Source organism: Psammomys obesus, unplaced genomic scaffold (genome assembly GCF_907164565.1).
Source record: "Psammomys obesus unplaced genomic scaffold, mPsaObe1.curated_primary_1811, whole genome shotgun sequence".
NCBI classification, from domain to species: domain Eukaryota; kingdom Metazoa; phylum Chordata; class Mammalia; order Rodentia; family Muridae; genus Psammomys; species Psammomys obesus.
In genome coordinates this window covers 5,259,976-5,287,165 of record NW_026585987.1, presented here as the reverse complement: position 1 = coordinate 5,287,165, position 27,190 = coordinate 5,259,976, and the positions used below count along the sequence as shown (strand labels likewise).

General features: G+C 42.5%; 1 protein-coding gene across 3 annotated transcripts in view; it reads right to left on the bottom strand.

The window, feature by feature from the left end:
* Rai14 (retinoic acid induced 14) overlaps positions 1 to 27,190 on the bottom strand; it is a 147,579-nt gene that overhangs the window by 104,694 nt on the left and 15,695 nt on the right. For all 3 annotated transcript variants that reach the window (XM_055601023.1, XM_055601025.1, XM_055601024.1), the window contains exon 2: positions 18,676 to 18,757. In XM_055601023.1, the coding sequence (XP_055456998.1) occupies positions 18,676 to 18,711 (36 nt within the window). In that variant the 5' untranslated portion in view covers positions 18,712 to 18,757. The remainder of the gene's footprint in view (positions 1 to 18,675; positions 18,758 to 27,190) is intronic.

Sequence of the window (27,190 nt, the reverse complement as noted above, 5' to 3'; positions counted from 1 at the left end):
TTAGAAAGCATATTAGGAGACATTACAAAAACAAGGAAGTGGTTATAAAGCTGAGTTCCAAGAAGGGCAACTCCCTCCTATGGACAGGGCAAAACACGAGGGCCGAACAATTACATTCCTGAGCTCAGAGGACACGTAGAAGCAAACACACACACCAACACATACACACACCACATGCATATGCATGCCACAAAGGCCGAGACCACAACATTAAAAAAATGTGTTTTGTGGAGGTTGAAATTAGTGGTATCAAACCACAGTGAACAAATGGCAGACAAAGACAACATCCTCAAATACAGGGTTGTTTGCATACAGCAGAAGAAGGCAGGAAAGCGCTCATGTGTGAAAGGCAGGAAAGTGGCCATAAATCCTTCAAAGGCAAGTAACCATGAAGTGGGAAGACTCACATCTGTGATGTAAGGACCTTCCAGGGACCTGCCTGAATTCACTTTTAGTGTTGAGTTTTGCTATTTTGATTTCTGAGTTGCTTTCCAGGCTCTAACATACCAATGTCCAAGAGAAGCATACTGCTTTAACAAAGAAACCAGTGAAAGTAAAACAACATTTTTTCACTTCATCCAAACTATCATTTTGGTGAAAATCAGAGGTAGTTATGAAACTACATTTTTCATACTAAAATTTCAGTCGACTTGTAGTATAGCTCAATTCCTGTTACATGATTATTGAAAATACCTGACATGTATTTACATTCCATGAGCTTTACACTTAAAATAGATGCACATACCCAAGCTGTTCTAAAATTAAACAGATTCAACTATTTATCTATCTTTTTTAAACATATTTTAATCTACTATCTATCTGTCTACCTATTTATATTTTTTAAACATATTCTAATCTTAGAATTCAGTATCTTTTAAAATGTAAGCCCACAAAACAAATAAAACTAAAAAGAAAATAACTGAGTGTCGTTCTCCATTTGGCGGGGTCCTGGATTCGGCCGGAGTCTGGCTTCCAGACAGAGAACGGAGGTTCCGTTTCTCTGAGGGGCAGCTAGAGCGCCTTAGGGTGAGGCCTGAGTGTTAGTATTTAGGCAGCTTGCTTCTGGATTGCCTACCAGCCTATGATGTCGTCATGTGTGGCCGGCCAGGCGTTGGACCTGGCAGGCATGGTTAAGTTGCTCCTTAAGAGAGCCACTTTGTCGCTCTCTTGTTCTCTTACTCTGTTGCTCTCTCTCTTCATCTCCATCTAATAAACTTCATTTCATCATCATCCTTGGCCCTAACACTGAGTGTGCTAAGCAGGGGTGTAGAAAAGGTTTTCCACAGAGTCTGGCTCTTTTAGTATGAGGTCGCTGGTGGCAGTGGAAGCTCAGCATTACAAAGATTTACAGCTCTTGGTCAAGTTGCTGTGCTGAGAACAGCAGAGGTGTGGGCCAAGGCCCATGCGTGGTCAGCTTGCAGCCAAGACACAGGGCTGGTAATGCCTGAGGGAATTTATTTATTTATTTATCTCTCTCTATCTATCTACCTATCTATTTCTTTCTTTCTTTCTTTCTTTCCTTTCTTTCTTTCTTTCTTTCTTTCTTTCTTTCTTTCTTTCTTTCTTTCTTTCTTTCTTTATTATTTTCTGGGTAAAGCTCTTTAGCTGGTCTTGGCTTTCTGTTGTTTTTGCTATTCATTTTCTTTCTTGGAGCACAAACTTGAAGCTGATGTGAGGAAGTTATCTTGGCATCCAGGATGCTAACAACCAAAGATTAAACAGCTGATTCTCTGATACCTCACTTGCTACTAAGCTATCAGAAATTGTTAGCCTTGTAGTTCTTTATGCCCAGGGGATGGTGGGGGGGTGGGGATGGAGGGTGGAGGGCGGATAGTTTCTAATTTGCTTACATCCCTGCCTAATGATGCTTGGTGTGACAGCTAACAGAAGCATCATGCTGATGTTCACAGATAGGACCTATCACTTGAACCTCTACTCACTAAGAACATATCATTTAAAGGGCAGTGTAGAACTACAAAATCATTGGCTGTTGGTATAATGTTCTTGTGGAATGTATACAATTTACCCTTGTTCATTCAAATGCTGATTTCTCTACCCCACTATTTAGTTTCAATCTGATTGCATTGTGATGTTTATTCTAAGCATCACCTGTCTTAAGTTTGTGTAAACATGCCACCATTTGTTCTCTGTAATTTCAATAAAACAACCAGCCAGTGCTGAGCAATGGAGAGAACAGGATGGGCCATCCTGGTCCTGGTCTGGAGGGAAGGAGAAGGAAGTAAGTGGGAAGGGTCAGAGAGCAGAGATCAGGGAGGAGAGGATTTGGAACCATGAGGAGAGATGAACTGGACCTAAGATATGACTAAAAGCAAGTATAGTGTGGGAAATCTGAATGGTATGAAACTATGCAGGCTTGGAGGTTTAGGATGGAGTAACTATTGCCCTGCATTGTGCTCTAGGTTAATTAAATAAGTCCTAGTCTCTGTGTGGTGATTTGGGTATACAGCTAGTTTAGGAATAACCACTGTTTAACTAAAAGATAAAACAGTATTAAAGGTTAATACCCAACAACATAATATAGGGATATAGGTTCACCACAGAATACCTGATTAGCATAAACAAAGCCCCGGATTCAATCCTTGGCCCCACCCCAACACAAAAACAAAATTTCCAGAAGTCTGAATTTAAAAGTACTTGGAAATGGAAAAAGAAAGAATAGTATCTGTTGCATTTCTGTCTTAGTCAATCCTCAGTTTCCCAAAGAGGTAGATCCTCTTTGGGATCTGTATGTGTTCTGTATGCATCTCTATGCTCAAGCACACTTGCCTGTTTGGGAGGGGGGAGGGCAGAGGTCAACATTGATCACTCTCTGTCTTTTTAGTTTTCTAATTAGCGCATGAAGTATTAATCCTATTACAGCATTTCTAACCAAAGTGTGTTTTAGTAGATTCCCCTTTTCTCCTGTCCCCTATCCCCTAACCTCCATCTCCACTTGCAGCCTTGCCTCACTAATTTTCTTTTTCATATTGCAGATCCCTTGTCCTTCCTCATCACCTGCTTTTACCCTCTGTTGGTTTCCTTTTTAGGTTTTTAAGCTTTACCCACATTGCAGGTGTGAGTGTATGTATGTGCAGACACACACACACCACAGAAACACAACACATACACCACACACACACCACACACACACACACACACACACCACAGAAACACAACACATACACATACACACACACACACACACACACACACACACACACACACACACACTAGGGTGAGATCCACACAGGAAAGAGAGCATGCTGATCTTGTCTTTCTGAGTTTGGTTCATCTCATTTAACATCATACTTCCCAGACAGTCCCACTTTCCTACCAAATTTTCAGTTTTCTTTACCAGAGTAAAATTCCAATGTGTACATATATAACATTTCCACTATTCACACATCTGTTGATGGACATCTAGTCTGGTTCCACTTCCCTAGTATTGTGACTAGAGCAGGAATAAACACATACGTGCAAATATCTCCACAGAACAACACAGATTCCTCTGAGTTAAGCGCAGGAATGGCATAGCAGGGTGATACGATCTGTAGCGAAACCACCTAGTTACCTCTATCCCAGCTGTACTAGTTTGCATTGCCACCCATGGCAAATAAGGATTCCTCTTTCCCCACATCCTAACCAGCACTTGTCAGATTTCTTTGCAGTTGCCATTTTGACAGGAGTGAAGTGATATCTCCCAGCAGTTTGAATTAGCAGTCCTCTAGGGATGGTCTACCTTGTGACAGGGACTCTCCCTGAACCTGGGGCTCACCAGTTCAGCCAGAGTGCTCGTAAGTGAGCTGTCTGGCTCTGCCCAGCTTTGCCCCTTCCACTGTCGGTCACACATGTGAATTGGCACACCCAGCTTTTAGGTGGATGATGAGAATACAAACTCCAGTTCTCATGCTTGCACAGAAGACATGTGACCCACTGAGCCAGGCCATCACAGGCACTTTTTTTAAAGCCCTATTTTCCTATAAGGCTCAGAGATAGTGAGAGGATAGACTCTGAGCTTAAGCGAGCAGCTGAACCAACTCTTAGATATACTTCTAGGTCTGTCCACACAAACAACGGTCCACTATTCGAAACGGAAGTTACCGTTTATTTCCTGTTTTCCCTAAACAGTTCCAAGAAAGATCACCAGTGGAAATGTTCATCACCATACCTGCCCATATACCCTTCTGCTTCTCAAGAAATAGACTCCTCCAGTAATTCTCCTGCCCGGAAGTAGGATGTCTAGTAGGTGGGTCTTAGCAAGCAGTACTTTGGAAAGCTTTCTTGATAGATACAGAAATATATCATAAAGATTAGAAACTACTGGCCAGGTGAAAATCCCAAACTTCCATTGCTTCTAAATCACCAGGGAGTGAGGGCTGAAATACAGAGCACTAACTATGCCCCCTCCCAAATTTCCGATTAGGTAAATATGAGTTCAAGACCAAGAATTTGCATTTCCATCAAGTTCCCCAGATATGCTGCAGATCTAAGCTTCACCCTTGGACTCACTTGACTAAGAAAAAAAAAATGCCCATTTGGAGACTGAGCTGCCTCAGGCTACATCTGTGTAGGGATTCTAGGTTATCTCCCTGTATGGTCCTTGGTTGGTGTATCAGTCTCAGAAAGGACCCCTGGGCCCAGAATTTTTGGTTCTGTTGTTCTCCTTGTGCAGCTCCGGGCCCTTCCACGTCTTTCTATCTTCCCCTTCTTTCATAAGATTCCCTGCCCTTTGCCCAAAATTTGGCTATAAGTCTCAGCATCTGCTTCAATACCCTAGTAAGGGAAACAAGGGGCTGTCTCTGACATGAACTCAGTGGCTGGCTCTTTGATCACCTCCCCCTGATGGGGGGTGGAGCAGCCTTACCAGGCCACATAGGAAGACTATGAAAGACAGTCCGGATGAGACCTGATAGGCTAGGGTCAGATGGAAGGGAAGGAGGACCTCCCCTATCAGTGGACTTGGAGAGCATTGGAGAAGATGAGGGACGGAGTGGGGACGGAATTGGGAGGGGACAAGGGTGGGGGCTACAGCTGGGATACAAAGTGAATAAATGGTAATAAAGAAAAGAATTATATTAAAAATTAAAAAATAAAAACATACAAATGAAAAAAAAAAAAGGTCCGCCATGACATTACCACAACTTTAAGAAGTAGGCTTGCTTCTGCAGCAGACTACAGGTGCCCAGAAAGTACCTGCTTCAATGTGCAGAAGACATAGGTTACTCTCCAGGAATGATTTCCCAAGACACCACTGAGGACCCCTTCCAAGGCATTCTTAAAAAGGCCTCAAGTACACATATCTCTTTTTAAAGATTTATTTATTTATTTTGTGTACACAAGTACTCTGTTTTCATGCACACCAGAAGAAGGAATCAGATTCCATTACAGATGTTGTGAGCCATCATGTGGTTGCTGGGAATTGAACTCAAGACCTCTGCATAAGCAGGCAGAGCTCTTAACCTCTGAGTTGTCTCTCCAGCCTCTCTAATCATAAACATCTTAATGTATCTGAGTCTTCACAAAACTTAGATCTGCCTTTGAAAACCTCTCAGATATATATATATACATATATATATATGTATATGTATATAAATACACATGTATGTATGTATATATGTATACGTGTGTGTATTTTCTAGGATGAAAAAACACCCTTTTTCCAAAATCACAAACACATTTAGAAACCTGCTTTCACTCTTAGTAATAACACATGGAACCACTTTGCAGATTTCTACAACATTTTAAGTGGCTGTAATATGTGGAGCCCAAATAGGCTCAGTCTATTTTTCCCTTCAAATAGCTTAGTACCTTCTATTTTTTTAAGCAATATTTTTAAAAAATTATCACCATGATGACTCTCCAGTAGAAATAGTTGTGACCATCCTTATTTCCACAGGATTTCTCTAAGAAGAAAAACTGGCATGTACCAGATAATTTTAATTTATCATATGTACTTTCCTGACTGCTCTGTTTTGTAAGCTTGGTTTGAGTGACTAGGACATGCTTCTCTAGGGTTGCAGTAATTTGTCTATTCCTCCAATATCCAGGTCACCCTTAATTCTTCAGTACAATGAATATACTAGAACAAACTCTCCCTTTTCCCCAGTAGCTTGTTAATAGGGCTTTCATTAAAGGGTCAAGAATCAGAAGAGCGGCCAAGCCAACAGTGCTATTTGGAAATACAGGTTTGTGGAAGACAAAAAAAAAAAAAGCCAGACAATACTCCAGGAGGTCTAAATCTAGCTTCTAGAAAAGTGGCTACTTTATTAGCATACTTAAGGTCTACTCTCTTTATTGTGAATTAATAGTAGTCAATAATAGTGATAAAATAGTCAGCCCTTTATATTCCTGATTCAATTGAAAACATGTAGGAAACGTGTCTACACCAAAAATATACAGATGTGTTTTTGTGTGTATTCTTGTTTTAGTTCCTATGTTGCACTGCACAGATAGTTTAAGAAATCCAGGGACAATGTGATATGTAAAAGAGGATCGCACAGGTTACATTCAAATGCCATGTGGATTTTCTTTTTGATGAGAGATGAGCACCCACTGAACACAGTGTTGAGAACTGTCAGTAATCTAATTCCACGCTTTGCTTAATATTCACCCAGTACTGTGACGGAAGGTGCTGGGAGCCGGGATAATAATCCCCCAAACCCAAAAGTACATTTCACTACTGCAAACCACCTGTCTGCCACCAAGGAAAAGCATGATTAGCTTTCTAAGTGCATTTGAAGAAGGAATCCACAGTAACAGATTCCTGTCACTCCCACGAGGGTGGTCCTTATTAAATTCTACATCCAGGACTCAAAAAACAATCCATCATAAGAACATTGTCCAAAGGCCCAGAAACCAGAAACCACCATCCAAGAGGAACTGTGGCTCCCACCTTCAAAGGTGAAATCATACCCCTTGTATTTTTAAAATCTGAAAGCTACACCCCCCCCACACACACTCCTTAAGTCTCATGTTCCAGTGTGCCTTTTACGTTTTTTCACTCCATCTTTCCCCAAAACAGGTCTAACCACTTTGATTTCCATATTCTCCACCCTACTTTTATCTTTGGCCACAAAGCTTTTCAGACTGCTAATCCTGGACTGGCCCAATAGGCTTCACTGAGGCGTGTTTTGGTCAAAGTTTACCCTGGACTGTCAACTTTCAGTTAGCTGCCAGTTGCAGTAGGAATGAGGAATTTAAAATTCGATTCCAGCCTTTCCCTCAGTTGGCTGGGATCACCCTATTCCTTATCTCCTGACGGCACCACAGGTGCGCACACCCACAGCTATGCTTAATGCAGCTATCCTAGAGCCAAGACCCCAGGGACAAGACCTAATTCCTACTTTACTTTGGGGATGGGGATAAGTGTTAGGAGTTGAATCTGTTGAAATCCTCCCCCTGAGGAATAGGGTCAGTACCAAAGAAATTCGTTATCAATGAGGTAGGCCTTAATCAGCACAGCATGCTTCCTATAAAAGGGGAAATTTGGGCACAGACAAGCGCTCAATGTGCACATTTGGGGATGAATGTAAATAATGAGGGAATGGATAAACTGCCGGAAGTTGGAGAGGCAAACACAGCCCTCAGAAAGAACAACAGTTCTGTCCCCTACATAGTGACAATGGGACATAATCAATCCCACCCCAGCCACCCAGGGGTTAAGTCACTCTGATGAGTTTGTTACATCGGCACTAGCAAAGCAACATCAATTCTCTACTCCACAGTCTCCCCAGCTGGAAAATGGGACAAGGAAAGGTCTCATAAATAAAGAGGATATCAACAAATTATAATTGAAGTTGCTTGTTTAGCTCTTGGCAGAAAAGATCATTGTGCTATTCAATTGTTCCCTGTTCAGGTAGAATAGTGTCATCTTCTCCTACTGTTTCCTAATGTTTGCCCCACCAAACTGCTGGGTGATGGGCAAGGCCAAAAGAATCCCACACCAGATTTCTCAGGTGATGAGGGGCACTTAGCTTGGGCTGGCAGGGTGTGGCCACAGGAAGAGACCTTCCTTTGCATTATCAACCGGAATCTGGCTCCCTCCCTGCTCTTCACTCCACACCCACTCAAATCCCATCCTTTCCTTCCAGCAGCAGCCACCACCCTAGCCTTGGCCCTAGGCCTGGCCCCTTTCTCTGGTTACAGTTTCTCAAAACCCCCAGTCATTCTACTGCCAGAATATAATCATGTCAAAACCTCATTCTTCAGCTTCAACTCACCCCACCCTGGGCTTTCAACACTGCTCAGAGCCACCCATCTCTCCCGTGCAACTTCATTTCCTTTTAGCTGCCCATACAAGTCCTGCTCTTAGGTTAAATCTCTTTGCTCCACTTCAACTTGACATCCGGACCTCATCATTAGTGGATTCCTCTATTAATCATAACCTGCTGCATCAAGCTGGTCCATCCCCAGGCCCATTTCTCTCTTCCATGAAGCTTTCCCTAAACTCTTGTATTTGCTGGCTGTCCACACACCAGAGTTGATTTTGAATGGCAAAAGGTCAGTCATATGAGCTCAGCTAGACAGTAAACATCATCAGGCATTCACCCGTTACAGACCTATGCTAGGCGCCAGGAGATACTTTGATTTTACTATGTGCCCAGGTCTCACCTTAATCTTCATGCTGCTCTAAAGGACATGTAGGTTTCACTTCAACTAAAGATGAAAAAAATTAAAGATCAATTATGGAAATTGGTGGTATCACATTGATACCCAAGGATGAAAGTGACATAGGCAAAAGACAAGAGGGTATGCTGAATAACCAGACACCAAAGGGTATGGATTAGGGCTAGTGAAAAGATGATGTCAAGGGCTGGAGAGGTAGCTCAGTAGCAAAGATCTGGAAATAAACGTAGATTTAATATCGTGTGTGTGTGTGTGTGTGTGTGTGTGTGTGTGTATCTTTTAGATCATACACATAGTCTCTATTACACACACAGACACACACATACACAAACAGACACACACCAGACTTACACACACTAAGGTTGAGCTCTTTAGCTGCTCAATGATTTTTGTGACTTAGACTAAAATTAGATGAGCATGTCTACCAAGACTGTGGATGACTCAATGGCAATGTTATAATAAGAGCTAAAATGTAAAGTGATGCCAAAACTACAGAAATAAGTTTATCTAATGTAAAGCCAAATTTAATAAACTTAACTACTACAGTAAAATTTAAGTGGAATAAATACAATGTCTTGATTTTGAGTTCAAATATCTGATGACAACTATATGAAAAGAAACATCTGAGGAAAAGAATTAATAATAAACCCAGTATGAATGAGGAGGACAATGTAGCTACCAAAACAGCTAATTTAATCTCAGTGTATGCCAACAGCAGAACAAGACTAGGAAGTGGAGATGATGATGATGATGATGATGATGATTGTTTTGGAACAAATCTAGAGTTCTGCTCAGAATGGCCACAACTCCAGAATTAAGCTGTCACCTAGGTTTCAAAGGAACTTGATGACCTAATTGAAAACACACAGATTTCACAATTTCATAAATTACACATTGTGGTAGTTTGAATAAGAATGGCCCTCATAGGCTCATGTATTTGAATGCTTAGGGGGTAAAATTAGGAGGTTTGGCCTTGTTGAACTAAGTTTGGTCTTGTGGGAGGAAGTGTACCACTGGGGTGGGCTTTGAGGTTTCAGAAGCTCAAACTAGGCACAGTGTCACTCTCTCTTCCTGACGCCTGAAGATACAGATGTAGAACTCTCAGCTACCTCTCCAGCACCATGTCTGCCCATATGCGGCCATGCTTCCCACCACATAATCACAGAGTAAACCTTTGTACCTGTAAGTCAGCTACAAGTAAGTATTTTCCTTTATGAGAGTTGCCAGGGTCATGGTGTCTCTTCACAATAGCACATTAACTAAGATGCACATTGACTGAATACACAAGCTTATGGTAATATAAAACTAAGTTTATAATATGTAATTGGGAGATGACATAACTGCCAGCCTTTTCAATGGAGGTGTGAGATCAGATTATGGTATATCTTATTTGTGTGAGCAACCTCAAAATTAAAACCATAAATGACACCTAAGCAGACCCTTGTTAATCCCACATCTAATCAGATCAATTCAAGTGCTAGATTACTAGCCTTGAAGGAAAAACTTGACTAATTACCTAATGTTTCCAGCTGATAACATCCACGAGGAGTCTCCATTCCTAGCGTGGGAGAGGCATTTAATTTCATGTGAAACAGCCTGCTACCATAGGTTTATACCAACACAAAACTATTGGGCAAGTGGCACCCAACAGCAGGAAGTCACTAACTGACTGATTGAGAACATTCTAGAACGCCTTTAACATTCAAGTTTCAAATGACATTGTGAAGCCTGCTTATGGAGATGTTAACTGTCTCTAATATCCATTCTCCTTTGAACTAAGTGTGGCCCCTGAGGTTCAGCTGGTCTTGTGGGCGATAGAGAATATGATCACCTGTTTCCCTCAAGTTTTACATGAGGGCAATGAATGTTCCACTCGGCACATCTTTTAAATGTGCAAATGTTATACTTCACTGTCTTTAAAACTTAAATGTTGATCATGCAACACAGCTAGCAAGCCCAGAATAGTACTGTCCAACATAATTATATTGGAAAACTTACACCATTGAAAAAAGTTTCTGAGGCTAGGAAAATGGCTTAGTGGGGGGAAAAAAGCACTAGCTACATAAAGCCTGAAGACCCAAGTTCCATCCCAGAAACTAACAACAGCAACAATAAAGCCAGATGCAGTAATGTATAGCTGTAACCTCGGCACTCCCACGGCAAAACTGAAAAGCAGAGACAGGAGAATGGCCCAAATGCTAGACAGTTAGCTGGCAGTGTATACTGTAGTGGCAGGAACCACAGAGCCTACCTCCAAGAGGTGAAGCCGGCTCTCACTCCTCTGTATGCACACCGTGGAAGGTGTGTGCCTGTGTGTGCTCTCACACTGCACCCTCCCCCAACACACGCGAGCACACACACACAAACAAATACATTTGTGATCGCCACATTAGAATACATAAACAGAAGTCAGTGAAATAAACTTTACTGGTTTGTAAAATCTAGGCCATCAGCATTCTGTTGAGTATTTTACAGTGACAAAAGATTTCATACAAATATTTAACATACTAGGGTGGGGCACGTCAATGTCTTTGAAATCTGCTGCATGACTTGTATTTTCGGTTCATCTCAACTTAAATCGGCACCATTTCAAACATTCGGACTCACAGGGGCCTGGGCAGAGGCAGTCTTAGAGGGGAGAGAAGGGAAGTATAGTTTGGGGTCTGGTACAATCTATGCAGGGAACCGTGCTGCAGACCCTTTGGATGCTTGAAACTGTCAGTTCAGAGGGAAAGAACCACTGTATTTTGGCACTTTGTTTTAACACATTATCCAATCACTAATTAACACATCCAGTGGGTCCCAGAAGGATCCTGCAGCTTCCCGGTTAGAAAAGAAGTTTTCAAAGAATGGATAGCTTCATGAGTTGGCACTGACCTCTTGTCAAAAACCCTCCAAAAACAAAGGCTGAACATAAATGACCTCCCACCCTTAATTGAGCATTAGGAAAGATGTTTCAAACCAAGCATATACCAGGAAAGTGCATGTGGCTCCTTGGACTTTCTCTTGCTGCCTATCCTATTCCCCCCACCAGAGCGCTACATGGGGAAGCCTAGGAAAAAGCTGGAACATCAGCTCAATGGGCTCCTAAGAAGATAAAGACGTAAAACAAAATACTTTCAGGCATCATTTCCAAAAACAGGGAGAGTATTCTCAGCAAAAATGGGAACGGACATAACTGTGTGAGTCAGGCTCACGGCCTTTCCTCCTTTCAATGGAGCCTGGAACTGAGGGAGAAGCAAAGCGCAGGCCAGCAACTTCAAAGACACAACTGAACATTTGGCTGACCTCCCTTCTCCCCCAAAGGTCATAGAAATGAAACTCTCCACCTTTATACAACAAAGATCTCTGTGCAGAAACTCAACTCATAACCTCCACAGGATGATTCCGCAGCAATTCCTGTTTCGTCACCAAAGAGAAACCACACAACAAATTTGTCAAGCAAGAAAACATGTAGGTCCCACAATAGCCCTCGTTGAAAATAATCAGGTAAATAATTCATAACAAAAAGATAAAGAGACAATGACCCAGGTGACTCGTTTTCTCTGTAGACTATCAGATTTCCCCAAGTTTAAGGGTCATTTCGCATTGGTCTCCTGCTGGAAAATACCACGGTTAAGGAAGAATCCGTTTGGGGCAATGGCTGAGGTTATGACTTTCCGAACCAGCCTTGGAGCACCACAAAGGGATGCAACGGTGGCTCCAGCGAACAGTAGGGGGACCATCCGGCCTCCCCTTCACAGCTGATCTGAGATCTATGTGGTGCTCAGCGAGCAAAGTGCCCAGGACTTTTCCAGATCCCTTTTCAGCCTTTCTCACTTCCTCTGTGAAATTCTGTCATCAGATGGTCTTTACCTGATGAGGTCTGAACATAAGACAAGCAGCAGTGTGCGAAGGACTTGGCCTAGGATGGTGGTGAGCATGCAATGCATGGGGATGTTTCTCACTGTTGCCATGAGCAGATGAACAAGTAGGGAGTTTTCACGTTAGGGCTGGGGAGATGACCCGGTGGAAAGGCGCTTGCTGCACAGCCACGAGGACCTGAGCATGGATCCTAACACTATGTAAAAGCCAGGCACGGAGGTGCACACGTGTAACCCCAGCACAGGGGAATGGGGGGGAACACAGGAGGATCCACAGCCTGCGGGGCAACCAACCTCATCAGACTGGCAAGCTCTGGGTTCAGTGAGAAACCCTGACTCAAAAATGAATAAATCAATACAGTGTGGACACTTGACATCATTGACCTGTGGCCTCTACATGTGCTAGCACACACATATACATACAGAGAGAGAGAAAGAGAGAGAGAGAGAGAGAAACAGAGACAGAAGGGGGAGGGAGAAAGATAGGATAAAAATTAAAATGTGGAGCCAGAGTGATGGCTCAGAGGTGAACAGTGCTTTCTCTTGTTCCAAAGAACCCAAGTTCAGTTCCCAGCACCTACATCAGGATGCCTATAGCCATCTGTAACTCCAGCCCAAGGGGACTCAACGCCCTCTTCACACATACACACGCATGCTCTCACAATACACACAAATAAATCTTTAAAACAAAGAGAAAAATGTTTACTCTTAACTTCTATGCATTGGGTTGGAAAACACTCTGCAAGACTATCATGCTCTTATCTCCTTCTGAGACACGGAGAATCATCCACAGGATGAAGGGATGGGGGTCTCTTCATTGTGTGTACTCAGTGGGAAAAGGTAGCAACATAAAAACAACAACAACAACTATTCTAAAATAGAAATGCACTTCAGGTTGAACTGTGTTTGAACTGTGTCATATCCATAATATTTATGCTGAAGTACTAAAACCTCCACATCGGAAGTAGAGTTTTTACAAAAAAAAAAAAAAAAAAAAAAAAAAAGTCTACATGTTAATCTAGGTTAAAATGAGGTCAACAAAGTGGCCCTAATATAATACAACTGGCCCTAATCCGATATATATCCTTGGATATATATCCAATATAAACCTAGGAATGTGGACACATACACACAGAGAATGTCAAACAATGATGAAGGCTGAATTGGGATAACACGCCCACAAGCCAAAGTTCTCTGTAAACAGCTAGAGTCCGGGAGAGGCACACATAGGCTCTCCCACATAGCCCTCTCCACACCGGCCCTAACACAGTTCCAGCCTTCAGACCCAACAGACAATAAATTCCTGTTGTTTAGGCCACCCAGCTTGTAGCACCTTGTTATGGCACCTGGCCAATTAACACAAGGTGAGATCAGGCGGCAAGAAGATTCTCTGTTTCAGAAAGGCTGACAAGACCTGGAAAGTATGCAGCCTGAGAATCGCCTACCAGAGCTCTTGCCAGCTCTTTACAGGAGTCTCCTGCCTCCACCCGAGGGGGTCATCCCTCAGACCTTTTAAAGTTATGCCTCCGCCCAGGACTGTATGTCTATAGGGAAACTATAATTTTATAGTCCTCGAGAGTGTGTATGTGTGCATGTGTGTGTACACAATGACTCGGGCATCTATAAGAACTTAGTATAAATGTCTAAAAACTTAGGGGGGGGAAGAAAAACCTTGGCAGCAATGTCTTTGGCCTTCATGAGAACTATTATCTCAACAGGCAACAAATTCAGATCCTGACTGAGCAGGATATGCCTGGTTCCTCAAGATTCACGGGGTGTGGGCATTTCCTTGGCTCACGGCTTCAGCTGTCAGTAGCTGCTACATTAAGGTCTCCACCATCCACTTACTCTATTCTGACTGCAGTCATTTGAAACCGGCTGCTCTGATTTTCTCCATGCTATGTAGGCCCCGTCCTTACTATAATGGAACATATAACTTGGAATAAATCTTTCGTAAAAGCAAACACACACCCACAAAGTAAACTCTGCTCCCTCAATCACACTGGAATGGCACTTCCCAGGGTTTGTCACAAAGATCTTTCAATCTCATTTCCCATCCCTCAAAACTTCTACCCATTTCACTCTGGCATTTGCAAGGACATTCCAGAAGTCACAGAGTTTGACTTGCAAAGGGAAATCCCAATCTTTCTGACCTCATTTCTCCTGGGTACAGCTGATTTTTTCCACATGGAACTACATGCTAGCTGCTGCAAATACTTCAAGAGGTACAGAGCTATGTGCGAACTAAAAGATAAATGATCTAAAAGACAGTCAGAAAGGATATAAATAATGATGATTTGGACTCAGTTTATTTCATAAGCATGAATGTCACCCTCCCCATATGAAAAACAGGATGCATACTTCAGGGTGTTCTCACGAAAAATTCTTGTAGCCATACCCCAAACCAAGGCACTTGTCTGGATTCCTCAAATCTTCGGGATTCAGTGTGCTGAGCCTTTGCCCCCCACCACTCTGACATCAGCCTTTCCATTCACAGCAATCCCCTGGGTTGAAACTCCCCCTTCACAAAGCTCCCTAGACTCTCCCCATCTGGCTCTGTCAAAACAGAGTGTTTGCCACCTGGCTTCACAGTCCCCATCACTAGCTCCGGTTTTCTGGCTAGGCTCACCTTGAAGGTCCACTTAGTACCATGTTCTATTTTTGTTTTGTCTTTAGTATATGAGACGCGTGTTTATTTCTCCCTTCCTACCTAGGTTTATCAGCTTCTTGGGGTGGGGGTGGGGATGTGGAGAGACAGATTCATTGCACCACCAGGGCTAGCCTTGAACTCCCAATCCTCAAGCTTTCACTTCTTCATATGTTGGTCAAGTTTGTGCAACCGCACCCTTATTTTCAAACAAAAATAAATAAATTAATAAATCCTCCACCACCACCACCACCAACAACAACAAAAACAAAATCTCAACACTCTGTGTTACTTTTGTGTCTCCTCTCCAGTGCCTAGCTCACGTGTAAGGATGCCCCAAATCAAGTTATTAATGTAAACTGAAAACTAGTACCCACTTCAAAAGCCCCTCATTAGCCTCTGTAGATTATCTGTGGGATCCTAAACACATTCAGGGATCTGTCTAACCATAGCCTACAGCCTCACATCGAATTCCCCATGACATACAAATAAAGCTGCCCTACTCAGGGAATCAGCAGAGGAGGCTTCCAGAGAGCATGCCCTGACTGAATCTCCACCTGCACAATGGTCCTAGAGTAGCCTAGGGACCTGAAGGCCACCCACGGAGAACTACTTACTGCCACTGTCACCTTATGGCTTACCCTGAGTCTTCAGCTCAATAGCCACGAGGTCACCTGGCTGCAGCCCTCCCACGCACAGCCTGGCTGAAACGTGATCACGCCAGCAGGTCACCTGTCTTCTCTTTATGTAATCACAAACCTGATCTGCCATCCTGGCCTACCTACCCTTAGAAACACAAAGAACCCTTTCTTCCCTTTCCTTTTCACACAAGCAGGAACAAGGTGGGATGGCTGATGGCTCAGGACACTCAGGAGACACCACGTGCTTCAGTAAAGATTATACTTCAGCCCCTTTACTTGAACATAATCATTAGGTAACCCTGCTTTCTTGGAATATTAACTAGTAATACATATAGACACCTACTGAATACCTCCAAGTGAAAGAAAGGCATGCCCCAATTGCTTCCAGGTCACTCACCCCCCTCTTGCTTTCCTTCTTCAGAGCTCCCTGGAGCCTGTAAATTATTAGGTCTTTCCTTTTTATAATGTGTAAGTTCCTCAGGAGGATGAAGACATATTGACCAACTGTCTTCTAAGCATCAGGCCCTAAGATGTGTGTCGGACCTCCAACAGCACATTTAACTGTTTAGATGAGGATCAGAAGAGGAAGACAGTTGGCCACGCCCATAAAACTCAATCAAAGTTCAGAGTTGCTACCTAGATATCGCTACCATTTCAAAACCCCAAATCTCCATCCTAAACTCCTATATTGAGGAAACCTGGACTTCTAACACCTGGCTGCAAAAACTGGTTTCACAACTTAGAGCTACAGGAATTTATATAAATTGCTGCATCTCTCTGGGGCCTCAGTTCCTTAATATGAAACACTGCTAATTATTACAGCTATCAAGTGGGGTTGTTGGCAAGAACAAATCTCATATGTGGTAGAGTATGGAGGATATGATATGAAAAGTTGAACAGTTAGATTCAGGACCGCCATATGGCTGGCTAACACAATGGAGTTTGTTTGCAAAGTGCTTTCTTTTTGTGTTTTCATTCCCTCCATTTAGCTATCCGGTGATGTAGGTTGAGGAAACAATTTGGGATAAATTTGGGAAGCCTTGTAGATTGGTCTGGCTCCATTCAACCAATTTCCTCTGCTCTCCTCCCCCAGGGCCGCTCCTTGGACATTCCTTCTTAGCAGCCACTGCCAAAATCAAGACCTTCTTGCTGCCAAATCTCAGAAGCTTTTACTAGTGTTATTATTGTGATTTTTTTTTTTAATTCATGGAAATGTTTCAATTTTTATTTAGAACTGATATTCCAGCAGCACCCTCTCTCTGGCCATCAATTTAAATTTTTTCAACCCGCCTGATATGTAGCCGTTACCCCCTGGCCTGGTTCATAGACCACAACCCCCAGATGATGAGACCCTGCTACAATAATCTCAATGTGTATGGATGGAAGCTGTCCAAATTCTCTTGGAACAGATTTTTAAAACCCTTGGCAGTCCTAGAAAACTGAACACAGGGCCATACGAACGATAGGCAAATGCTCTTCCACTGACCTACAGTTCCTCCCCAAATTCCCTTATTTGGCAATTTACAGACTTGTATCTCCGGAACTGGGGCAAAGCTGTGTGTTACTTGCCTTTCCTCTTTAATTGAAGCCAAAGGTGGTATGCACACTTAGTACCACTGCCCAGAGGGTGGGCATGATAAAGGTTTCTTAGGGGAGTGGCATGTGAGGAACTGACATGACTTCTGTGGGGCAAATGGTTTGGCTGTCTGACCTTGCTCAAGTCACTCGACAGTCTCTAGGTCGTAGTTAATTTACCTTAATAGTGAAGTGAGCTTTTTCATAAGATTTCTTGTTATCACCGCCCTCCCCCCTTTTTTTAATGAAACGGTACTTTGTAGTCATCCCCAAAGCATCTTGTCTGGCCTCTTATCAGAGCAGTAAGTACATAGCTACGTGTCACAACGTAGTCTAAGAGATAAGTAGGTACGTGTGCATGTAGCACGCAAGCCATAAAGACGCAGCCTTATGCACAGCAAGCAGGCAACTGTGCCAACCTGCCACAATGAATTCATGGCGAAGCACAAAAATCCAGGCTCACCTTTAATTATGTAATCTTATACAGTAATAGAGCCAGCCTATTTTGAAGGTGGACTTATCTGGGCTTCTATCTAACGCTCTTCCATGTATTTCTCTCGTGCAACAGCTTTGCTCGAAGCTTTTGGAATGCAGCTCCTTACAAGACTCAGATCTCAGCACAGTGTGGAGCTAAGAATTTGTAAATATATCACTATGCAACCCCTTGTCGTCTTCTCTGATGTGAGAATTTCATGATTTAGATCCTATTTCCATTTCCTCCAATCCAAAGTTTTTTATGATAGACATTGAACAAGAAAGAATCCCAAGAATTTGCAGGGAAGTGACGCAATAGTAAACAGCAGATACTAAGGTCAAGTTTCTAAGAGACTAAGAGGAACAATGTTGCTAATGTAATTCCTTAATCACCGCTACTCTGGCCAAGTGTAGTGAGTAAACACCTAGAAGGCTGAAGCAGGCTTGCGATCAGGTCAAAGCCATCCTCTGCACATGAGATTCTTTCTCAAGACAAAAATATGTGTATTAATCAGTAAGAAAGTATAAAGTAAAGTTACTAAAATGACACTCTAAATCAGGATCTTGGTATCTTAGAAATACTAGCTTTTACTAATTCTCTAATATGACTGTTACTTTTTCTACGCGACGGATACCTGAAGAGTTTCTTACACACAGTTCTGAAAGCTGTACACCCAAACAGCAAACCTAAAGCCCGTTCATTCACAGACAGCACACTAAGCTGGCGCCTAGTGCTTTGGAAATCTGTAGTTTATTAACCCAGAGCCTTATCAGGGCAGGAGCAGGGCTGTTTCTGTGCGCTGGTGGAGCACGGAGGAGCAGCCAGACCGTGAGTCACAGCATAACTTACATCACTCTTTCTAAACTTCGCTTTCAGGCTCTTCATGTTTAGTCCATTCAGCCTTCCAAAGTCCTAGGAGATTTGTCAACACCTAAGCAGAGGAAAAAAAAAAAAAATGAATGAATGCAGATTGCTAAATAGACACTCCAGATTGTCTTCCCTGATTGAATTACAACACTGGGCTACGAGGAGGAGATGGGGTTGGGTTGAGTTGACTGTCAGTGAGCAGCTGGGAAGCAGCGAAAAACATAAGCTCACCCACTCACAATATGCACCCTCCCTCAGACCTTCTGACACGTTCAAATTAGAAGAAGAAAAAATTTTAGCCTCCTCATTTATCTAACTGACATATAAAAGTTACATATACTTAACATATGAAGTGTAATATTTAGAAATATGTATACACTGCAAAATGCAAATGAGCCAATTAACCAGCACATTGCTTCACACATTTCTCACTATTACGATGAGAATCTTTAAGTCCTAGTCATGTCAAGCACACAGACCACCATTTACAGGAGTAACCAGGCTACCCAGGGGAGCCCCTGAGTCCATTCCTCCTGTCAAGCAGAATCACTTTAATGATCATTGACTCAATCCCCTGGCTTCTCATCAACAACCCCGCACAATAACCACTCTAGTCTTTGCTTCCGTGACTGAGACTTTTAGATTCCATAGATAAGTTTCCAAGCATTAAAAGTAGAACATGTGTGAGTCAAGCCTTGGCTATCTGCATTGCTGTGGCTGGGGTGTGGCTGGCCTCTGGGATTCCGGCACTGGAAGCTGGCTGAGGCCTGGTGGGAGGTCTTCAGGTCTTTGGGGGGGGAGGAACTATCTGAAGAGAATACTGGTCTCTTGGGGTAGGAGTAAATTGACCCTTAAATCTCTGCCTTTCAGGCAATATGAGCTTTCACTTTTTCAGGACCTCACACACTGTCACTTGCTATAAGGCCTTCTCTAGAGAAACATCCTTTGAACCTCTGCAAGTGTAAATAATCCTTCCTTCTTGGTAGTATTACCAGCCACGAGTATTTCATTATAGTAATAAAAACAAAACTAATACATGTCTACTGAAGTTATCTCTTTATATACCCTTCATTTTGCAATTATACAATTTACCTTCTTTTGAAGGCTGGAAATAATAGCGATAGACAAAAATTCCTATTCCACAGGCTGTCCACTCCTTATTTTTCAAGTGTTTACCTCCCTCCTGTGATCCTCCTAAGTGCACAGTGAAGTTGGTAGAGAATGCCAGGAACAACAAAATCTCCCTCATAAATACCTCATTCCTCAGGGGGCCTTCTCTAAACATTGCAAGACTCTCTAGGCCTTTTGAAACCCAGCAACTCTTGAGTTAGTGCTAGAAGTTTCCAGGCCCCTGAAAATTGATGTAAGTTTTTCAGAATATGTATGTATGTATGTATGTATGTATAAACACGTGCATGTTACATGTTGTATACATACATACACACATATGAAGAAACTTCCTAGTTTTCACTGGATTCCACAAGTTACCTGCCATTCCTCCAACTGAAGTCTGGACAAAAAGGTCAAGACTCTGGAAAGACGTTAAGACACTTTCTGCCATCCCAGAGCATACTTTCCCACTGTCCTATACAGCTTCACATTCAAAACCAAAAAGCCAAAGCCTGTGTTAAAATACAGTACAGAATTTATAGTTTTCACTAACCTAGATTAAAAAGAAACCAAAGGGCACTTAGGTCAGAAGGGCCGAATAATCTCGTGGAAAGTTCCCAACACAGTGAATACTCAGTAAGTACATGACAGAAGTAGTAACAGGGCAAACTTCTAACTAGCAGCGCCCTTACAGTGGGGAGCTATGGAATGGTGGGTAAATGCTTAATGCTCCTAAGCTATCGTTTTTAAAGGCCATTCGAAGCCCCCTCCACACGCTTATTTGAAACAAACATGATTTATGAGGTCAGAAGTGGGGTAGACACAATAAGGTGGATGACTACTCATCCCTCTTCTGTTGAAAGTCTTGTGGCTGCCCTCCAGAAGTCACGTGGACACTACCCTCTGATGTGTTCGCTTCCATCATTGCTGGCGCCATCAAATAGAGCCCGTGGATGAAGGGCATGACAACTCAGATGGCATTTATTTAGAGGTCACATGCCACTGAGTGAGACCTTTCAAGGTCCTTTCACTTTTCCCAGCCTCTGCAGAAGTGACAGAATGCACATTGCCTTAGGAAGTGCATCCACTATAATTACACACTGTTAATTGCTCAGGACTTAATCACAGAGTACTTAGAATAGAACAAGCAATACACCTGTCCAAGTGGACCTCACTGATAAACCAAAACTGAGCTGTTTTCTTCCCATGTGAAAACAAACTGCTTTTTGATTAAATGATTGCAAAATAGAAATAATAATAATAAACAAATACCACCAAACTACCTAGGGCTAACTGGACCAACCATTTCTAAACAATGAAAACCTTCCTTTAAATTCAATTCTTCCTACTGTTTCAAAATAACCAAGGAAAGAGATCAAATGAATGCAGTGGAGAGGGAGAGAAGAGAAACCATAGCTGGGAAGAACCAAAAATTGTGTAGCCCACCAAGACAGAACCACCCAGCACTCCTTCATTCCCAGAAAGGTCTCAGGCAACAGTGGGTAAGATTTTTGTTTGAGGTCACAGGAGTTGTAAGGGTGTTGGGTTTGGTGTGTGTGTGTATGTTTATCTTTGGCTTTCTCCCTTCTTTTTTTTTTTTTTCTTAAAAACCTGCCAGTGATAAGTATTCAAACTATTATTTGTATAGAATTGAATAAATAAAGTAAGAAATCCCAAAACTTCTAAAGGAAAGGTATGAACTACTCAATGACTGTTTTCCAGGAGCCCAGAATTTGACTGTATGAGAGCTGGGTGGTCCATGGATATAGCTCCATGAAGAGAGAGACTGATGCTTGAAGACAATTGTGGAAACAGATTAGTAACCGGAGAAACAAGACCTCCAACTGGGTGTAATTAGAGGCATTAATCCTGGTATTTGTAAAAGAAGCTAACACCAGAAGCCATGGCTAGAGGGAGGTCACCTAGCCCATAGCTGATACCTCAGAATCTTCTTTTCTAGAAGATGTTGTGAAAGTAAGTTACACAGACTTGCTTTCCTTTGGTCAACTGGGATTTTACAGTCCAAATTCCAATGCGCAGGATGAACTACAGTTTGTGTTGGGTGAAATGACATACAATTACAGCAAGAAGACACTAATGGCAGTCCTTGAAAAAGCCACTTGAGTTACCTATTTCAGGCTAGCCATGTACAACTTGTAAGTATTTAGGAACCTGCTTCTGGGTTGCCTAGCAACCTATGATATCATCATGTGTTGCAGGCCAGGTGGCCACACCCAGAAGGCATGGTTACTGTGCCCCTTAAAGGGAACAACCCAATTCGTGGTCTCTCTCTTGCTCTCTTGGCCTCTTCTCTCTTGCCTCTTGCTTCCCCTCTAGCCCTCTTGGCCCTCTCCCCTTTCTCTGTTGGGGTGCCCCCTCATCATGTCCTGCTCCCCTTCTTTCCCTCTCTTCATCTCCATCTAATAAACCTCTGTCATATAAAATCTGTTGTGTGCCTCATCATTCATTAATTATCCCCATCACAACTTCTTGGATGTACCTTACAGGAGAATTGCAGCCAAAAAGCTGAAGAGCAGTGTCATTCGGTATTCACAGAAAGGTAGCAAACTAAACATGCACAGGAAGATGACAACGCCTATAGATAAACAACCTGGCCTCACTTTCTCACTTCAAGCAGATCATAACACTTTATCCACTCTGCTGAAATTACTACCTGATTAATTCAAAATATGCCACTAAAACATACCATTTATCATTAGTTCCCAATCATCACATGATGGGACTCATGTTAAGCAGCAGGGATGAAACAGCATAGAATAAATCCTTGTCCTCTCATTATGAAAGACCAGATGCAACACTCCTGTTCTCTTTAAAAACAGTACTATAGCTCTCAATTAGAGCCTTATCTCATATACTTAAAGCCTCCATCAAAATACTTTGCCATTAGCCTTGACCATAAACAAAAAAAAAGTTAGATTTGCTTATTTAAAATATGTACAGTCGGTCCAGGTTTCCTTCTGGGGTGATAAAATGTTTTGATATTTATTGTCATGATGGTAGTACAACCTGCGAACATATTAAAAATGGTTTGACTATGCATCAGGACATGATGCATGACTGGCTGTTACATGGAATCTCAACAAAGCTGTTATTAAAAACAAAGCAAAACAAAACTCTTCACTTCTTCTCCAATACTTAGAATTAGAAAAATTCTACGTTAGAGCTGGTAAAAGGTAATTATACCTACAAGATTTATTTAGCTATTTCTCTATTATATGCCATCACTGATTTGAAGTTTAAGCTCACCCTACTACCAACACAGCACAGAGACCATTTTCTTGGCCCCCGACTCCTGATAGCTACAATCAGGTGAAACTTGGTTAAGGACATACAATAAGATGTGGAAGCACTTTCTCTGGACTCCAGATACTAGACAAGTGGTTAAGGTCACGATTTCTGAGCAGCTACTATGTTGGAATTTTTACACGACAGGACAAGGGAGCTGGGAGCAGATATGAGAGGAAGAATCTCATACCCAACTCTACCGAAACAATTACCTGGCCATGCACAGCCAATGAGTAATAAAACTAATTCATGAAAGTAGACCATGGCTGTATACACACATATTTAGTGTTTGAATCACAAGAACACGTTAGCTCCTGGCAGACCAAACCCCATGACCTAAATCTTTTGAATTACCACAGAATTAGGGGAGCAAGGCCCTCTAGCTAATCCTGGCATCTGGAATGTGGGAATTATGGCATGGATTCCTCAGTAACAGCATGACACTAACATGCGCCCAGACAAGCTTTGAGATTTTTTTTCTCCCTCTTCTGAGTTATAAAGAACAACAGATTTAAAATCCACACCGACAAAAACATCAAGTGCGAGGAACCAAAATAGTTCTTGTTTCCTTGGACAATAATCTCTCAGCAACACAGATGGATTCTGACCAAGGGCTACACAAATGTGTGGTTCTTTTAAACCAGCAGAACAAAAACATTCTCCAAAAGGCCTCTCCAGGCCAACTATTCCAGGAAGATGGCCCTTACAGAGCCACCATCTCACTGACCCTGTTGAGGCCTCTTTAGTGTGGCCTCCTAGCTGACCTTTCCAGGAGTTACTAGTCAGCTTCAGAAACAAAGGAAATAAACTGGGGATCAGGACCAGGTAAATAGTTCCCCTAGCTCACTCAATTTTTCTATAGCATACTAGTCTAGTCTATAACACTGAATTCTAAAGACATTTGGACATGCAGGTTACAGGAGGAGAATTGGCAACATAGGAGACTCACAACTGATGCAAGGAACAAGTAGAGAGTGGCCTTGGGAAAGACTCCTACACTTAGGTAGTGATACTCATAATCCCTGGAAATCTTTGAGGGCAACAACACAAATCAGAGAATCCTCTATAAATGGGACAGGATTTCAACTGGCCTTAACCACAGCGTTTCCACTGGGGGAGGAGTGGGACAGACAGGGTATCCCTCCAGGCCAGACATCTGTGCCGCCTCCAGTGTCCCTCAGGATTCCGAGGGCACTCACTGGGAATCGTCGCAGAGTTCTTTCCATGATCCTCCCCAAGATGGACCATTTTAAAATCTGGCACTAGAGAGTTCGGCAGCCCTGCTACCATTTTCCAGAAAAATCTGAAAATTTCCATCTCAGGCTGCCCACTAATTTTGGAATAGATGGTTTTTCAGGGTAGAATTTTCATTTTGCTTACATGTGCCTAACCACCATCAATCAATGTGAATGATGGCCTGGGGGAAGATACAAATTAGGTGCCTGCTCACCTTTAACCTCAGCAGAGTTCTCTTTGGTCTGGAGTGTACATCAGTTAGCTTCACTGGGATTTGTGTGAAGGCAACATAATGACTAGGTTTCGACACATATTGATCAAAGCACTGAGTACTTAAAGGCTCCAAGCTCCCTTGGCCTGTGATGCCTTCACACACTGACTCCCCTTCCTGCCTTGCTCTCCCCCTTCCTCATTGACCCCACCCCACCCCGCCCATCTTCCACAGCCACATGCCAAGCCCAGCCAAGTGGCAGACGCTGAATAATGCATTGTTAGGCTCGGCAGAGACCGAGAATCATCAAACAGAACCTTGGAAACAAGTTCTTAGAATAGAGAGATTTTTGTCATCCTAATTGTGCAGACAGCTGTGGGCAAGCCCAGTAATTCCCTGCGAGGCAATCTGCCTGTTCCATTATTTCCACGAGATTCTACCATTGGCCTTATTTAGCATGGGCATTCCCCTGCTCAATGCCAAATGAGTCAGCAAATCATTTTCTCCACCACTTATCTCCAATCAGCACATAAAGAGCCTTAATCAATGAGGACCAAGCAATCAGAAATGTATATCCTCGCTGTCATAGCATTTGAATGATCAGATACAAGCAGGTTTATTAATTTTCCTTTTTTTAAAAAAATGCAATTCTCAGTCAGAGCTTAATCTCTACTAACTATAACCTTAATCAAAATATCTTGATAATTCCTACAAGGCATTATTATTAATACAAAACTGTTAGACTTGAATATTACATATGCATTGTAGACAGGGCCACAGTTTCACCTTTAACCTCAGCAATGCTTTCTTCAGACTCCACACTTTAGTTGGACAAACACCTTATAAACCAATGAGTGTGTGTTGAAATGGAAGCACAAAAAATGCAACGCATTTCATTCCGGTGAGGCCAGCCAAAAATACAAGTTTCCAAAGGATTTAGGAATTTAGCAGAAAACTGGTGGCAATGACCTTGAATGCCTTTCCACATGCAGATTAACGGACCAGAAAGGAGAGACTGGAAGGGATCTTTCTTTGGTAAACAGAACAAAAAAAAAAAAAAAAAAAAAAAAACATGCAGCGATTCCCACCAGACCTACTCAGCCTCCTGCACGAGACTCTGGAAAAATTAGATAAATGTCCGAGTCACACGTGGAGAACCTAACAGGTGTTCGAGAAACTGGCTACACTCTGAGAGTGAGGAGGAAGGAGAAGTTGCCTCCGTGTGGCAGGCAGCTTCAGTGCTGGGCTCTATCTGTGTGTAGACGTGCTTCCTACGTGTCACGCGCAGACAGTCAGCCACAGATGTCTCAGACCTCCGGAATGGGGAGAGCTGACAGCCTAGGAGGGAAGCAAGAACCAGAGACCAGCAATGCTGCCCTCCTCTGCACAACCCCCAAGATGTGAGTGGGGGAAAGAGAGTAGAGGAGTCTCCAGTGGTACCCCTGCTCTGTGGGGGCTGCCACAGCAAAGCATCAGGGGACTGCTGGGGCTTGGCCAAAATGTAGTCCTCACAGCTCTGCAAGCCCCGTGGGAAGGGGCAGGCAGGTTGGTTCCAGTCCCAGCCTCTCCCTTGGGCTTGTGGATGCCCACCTTCTCTTTGGTTTTCATTTTGTTCTCCTCTGTGTGCCTCTGCCCTAATTGCCTCTTCAGAGAACATCATGGTTCATTGAGGAAGCCTGACCATATATCTTTGTTTAGCTTTGTTTACCTCTATACCTGCATTTCTAAATATAGTCATATTCTGAGGTACTTGGGATTTGGACATCAGCGTATGAATTTGGGAGCACACAGTTCAATCCTTAACACCCCTAGAAAAATCTTAAAAACAAGATTCAGAGCCCCTAAACAGCTCCGAGAAAACAGTACTGTGTAGCCACAGAACTAAAACTGAACTTCCAGATCCCAGTCCTCCACAGCTCCAGCTTTATCAAAGTGGGACTCGCACCCCCACGCCCCCAGGGTTTCTCTGTGTAGCTTTGGCCCCGAATTCACAGAGATCCACCTGCCTCTGCCTCCTGGGTGCTGAGATTAAAGACCTGCAGCACCACTACCCTGTTCAAAGCAGGACTCTTAACAACTCATAAACCATGACAGGAAGATGGAGGAGGTGGGAGAAGTACAGAAAGAAAATGGAAAATGATTTAACTTTAAATTCCATTTTATCTTTTTTCTAATTTTCTGAAATTGGACATTCTAGGCTGGAGATAAGATTCAGTGGTAGAATGTCTAAAAAAAAAAAAAGAAAGAAAAACAAAAAACAAGGAATCAGGCATTCTAAGTTTGGAATTCAGAGTAGAGTATTTAACCATTGAAACAGAGGATGGAACTTTTTAAAATCAATAAAAATCAGAAAAGTGAAGATACAAAACATACCCTTTCAGACAGTTGAGCAGAACATAAATTAGTTTTATGATTATATTTCATAAATCTTGTTAATTCTTCAAATCAGATAGATATATGTAAATATGTAAATGAGAAAAATTTCCTGAGCATTGGCTGGGTGCTTTCATATATGCTATATCATTTATGATTGAACTAAAAGTACAGGCTTTAAAAAATATTAATGTGTTAAGAAATGTTTAAGTTCATGAATATGCTAATAACTGATTCTGTCATTCACAGTGAAAACATACA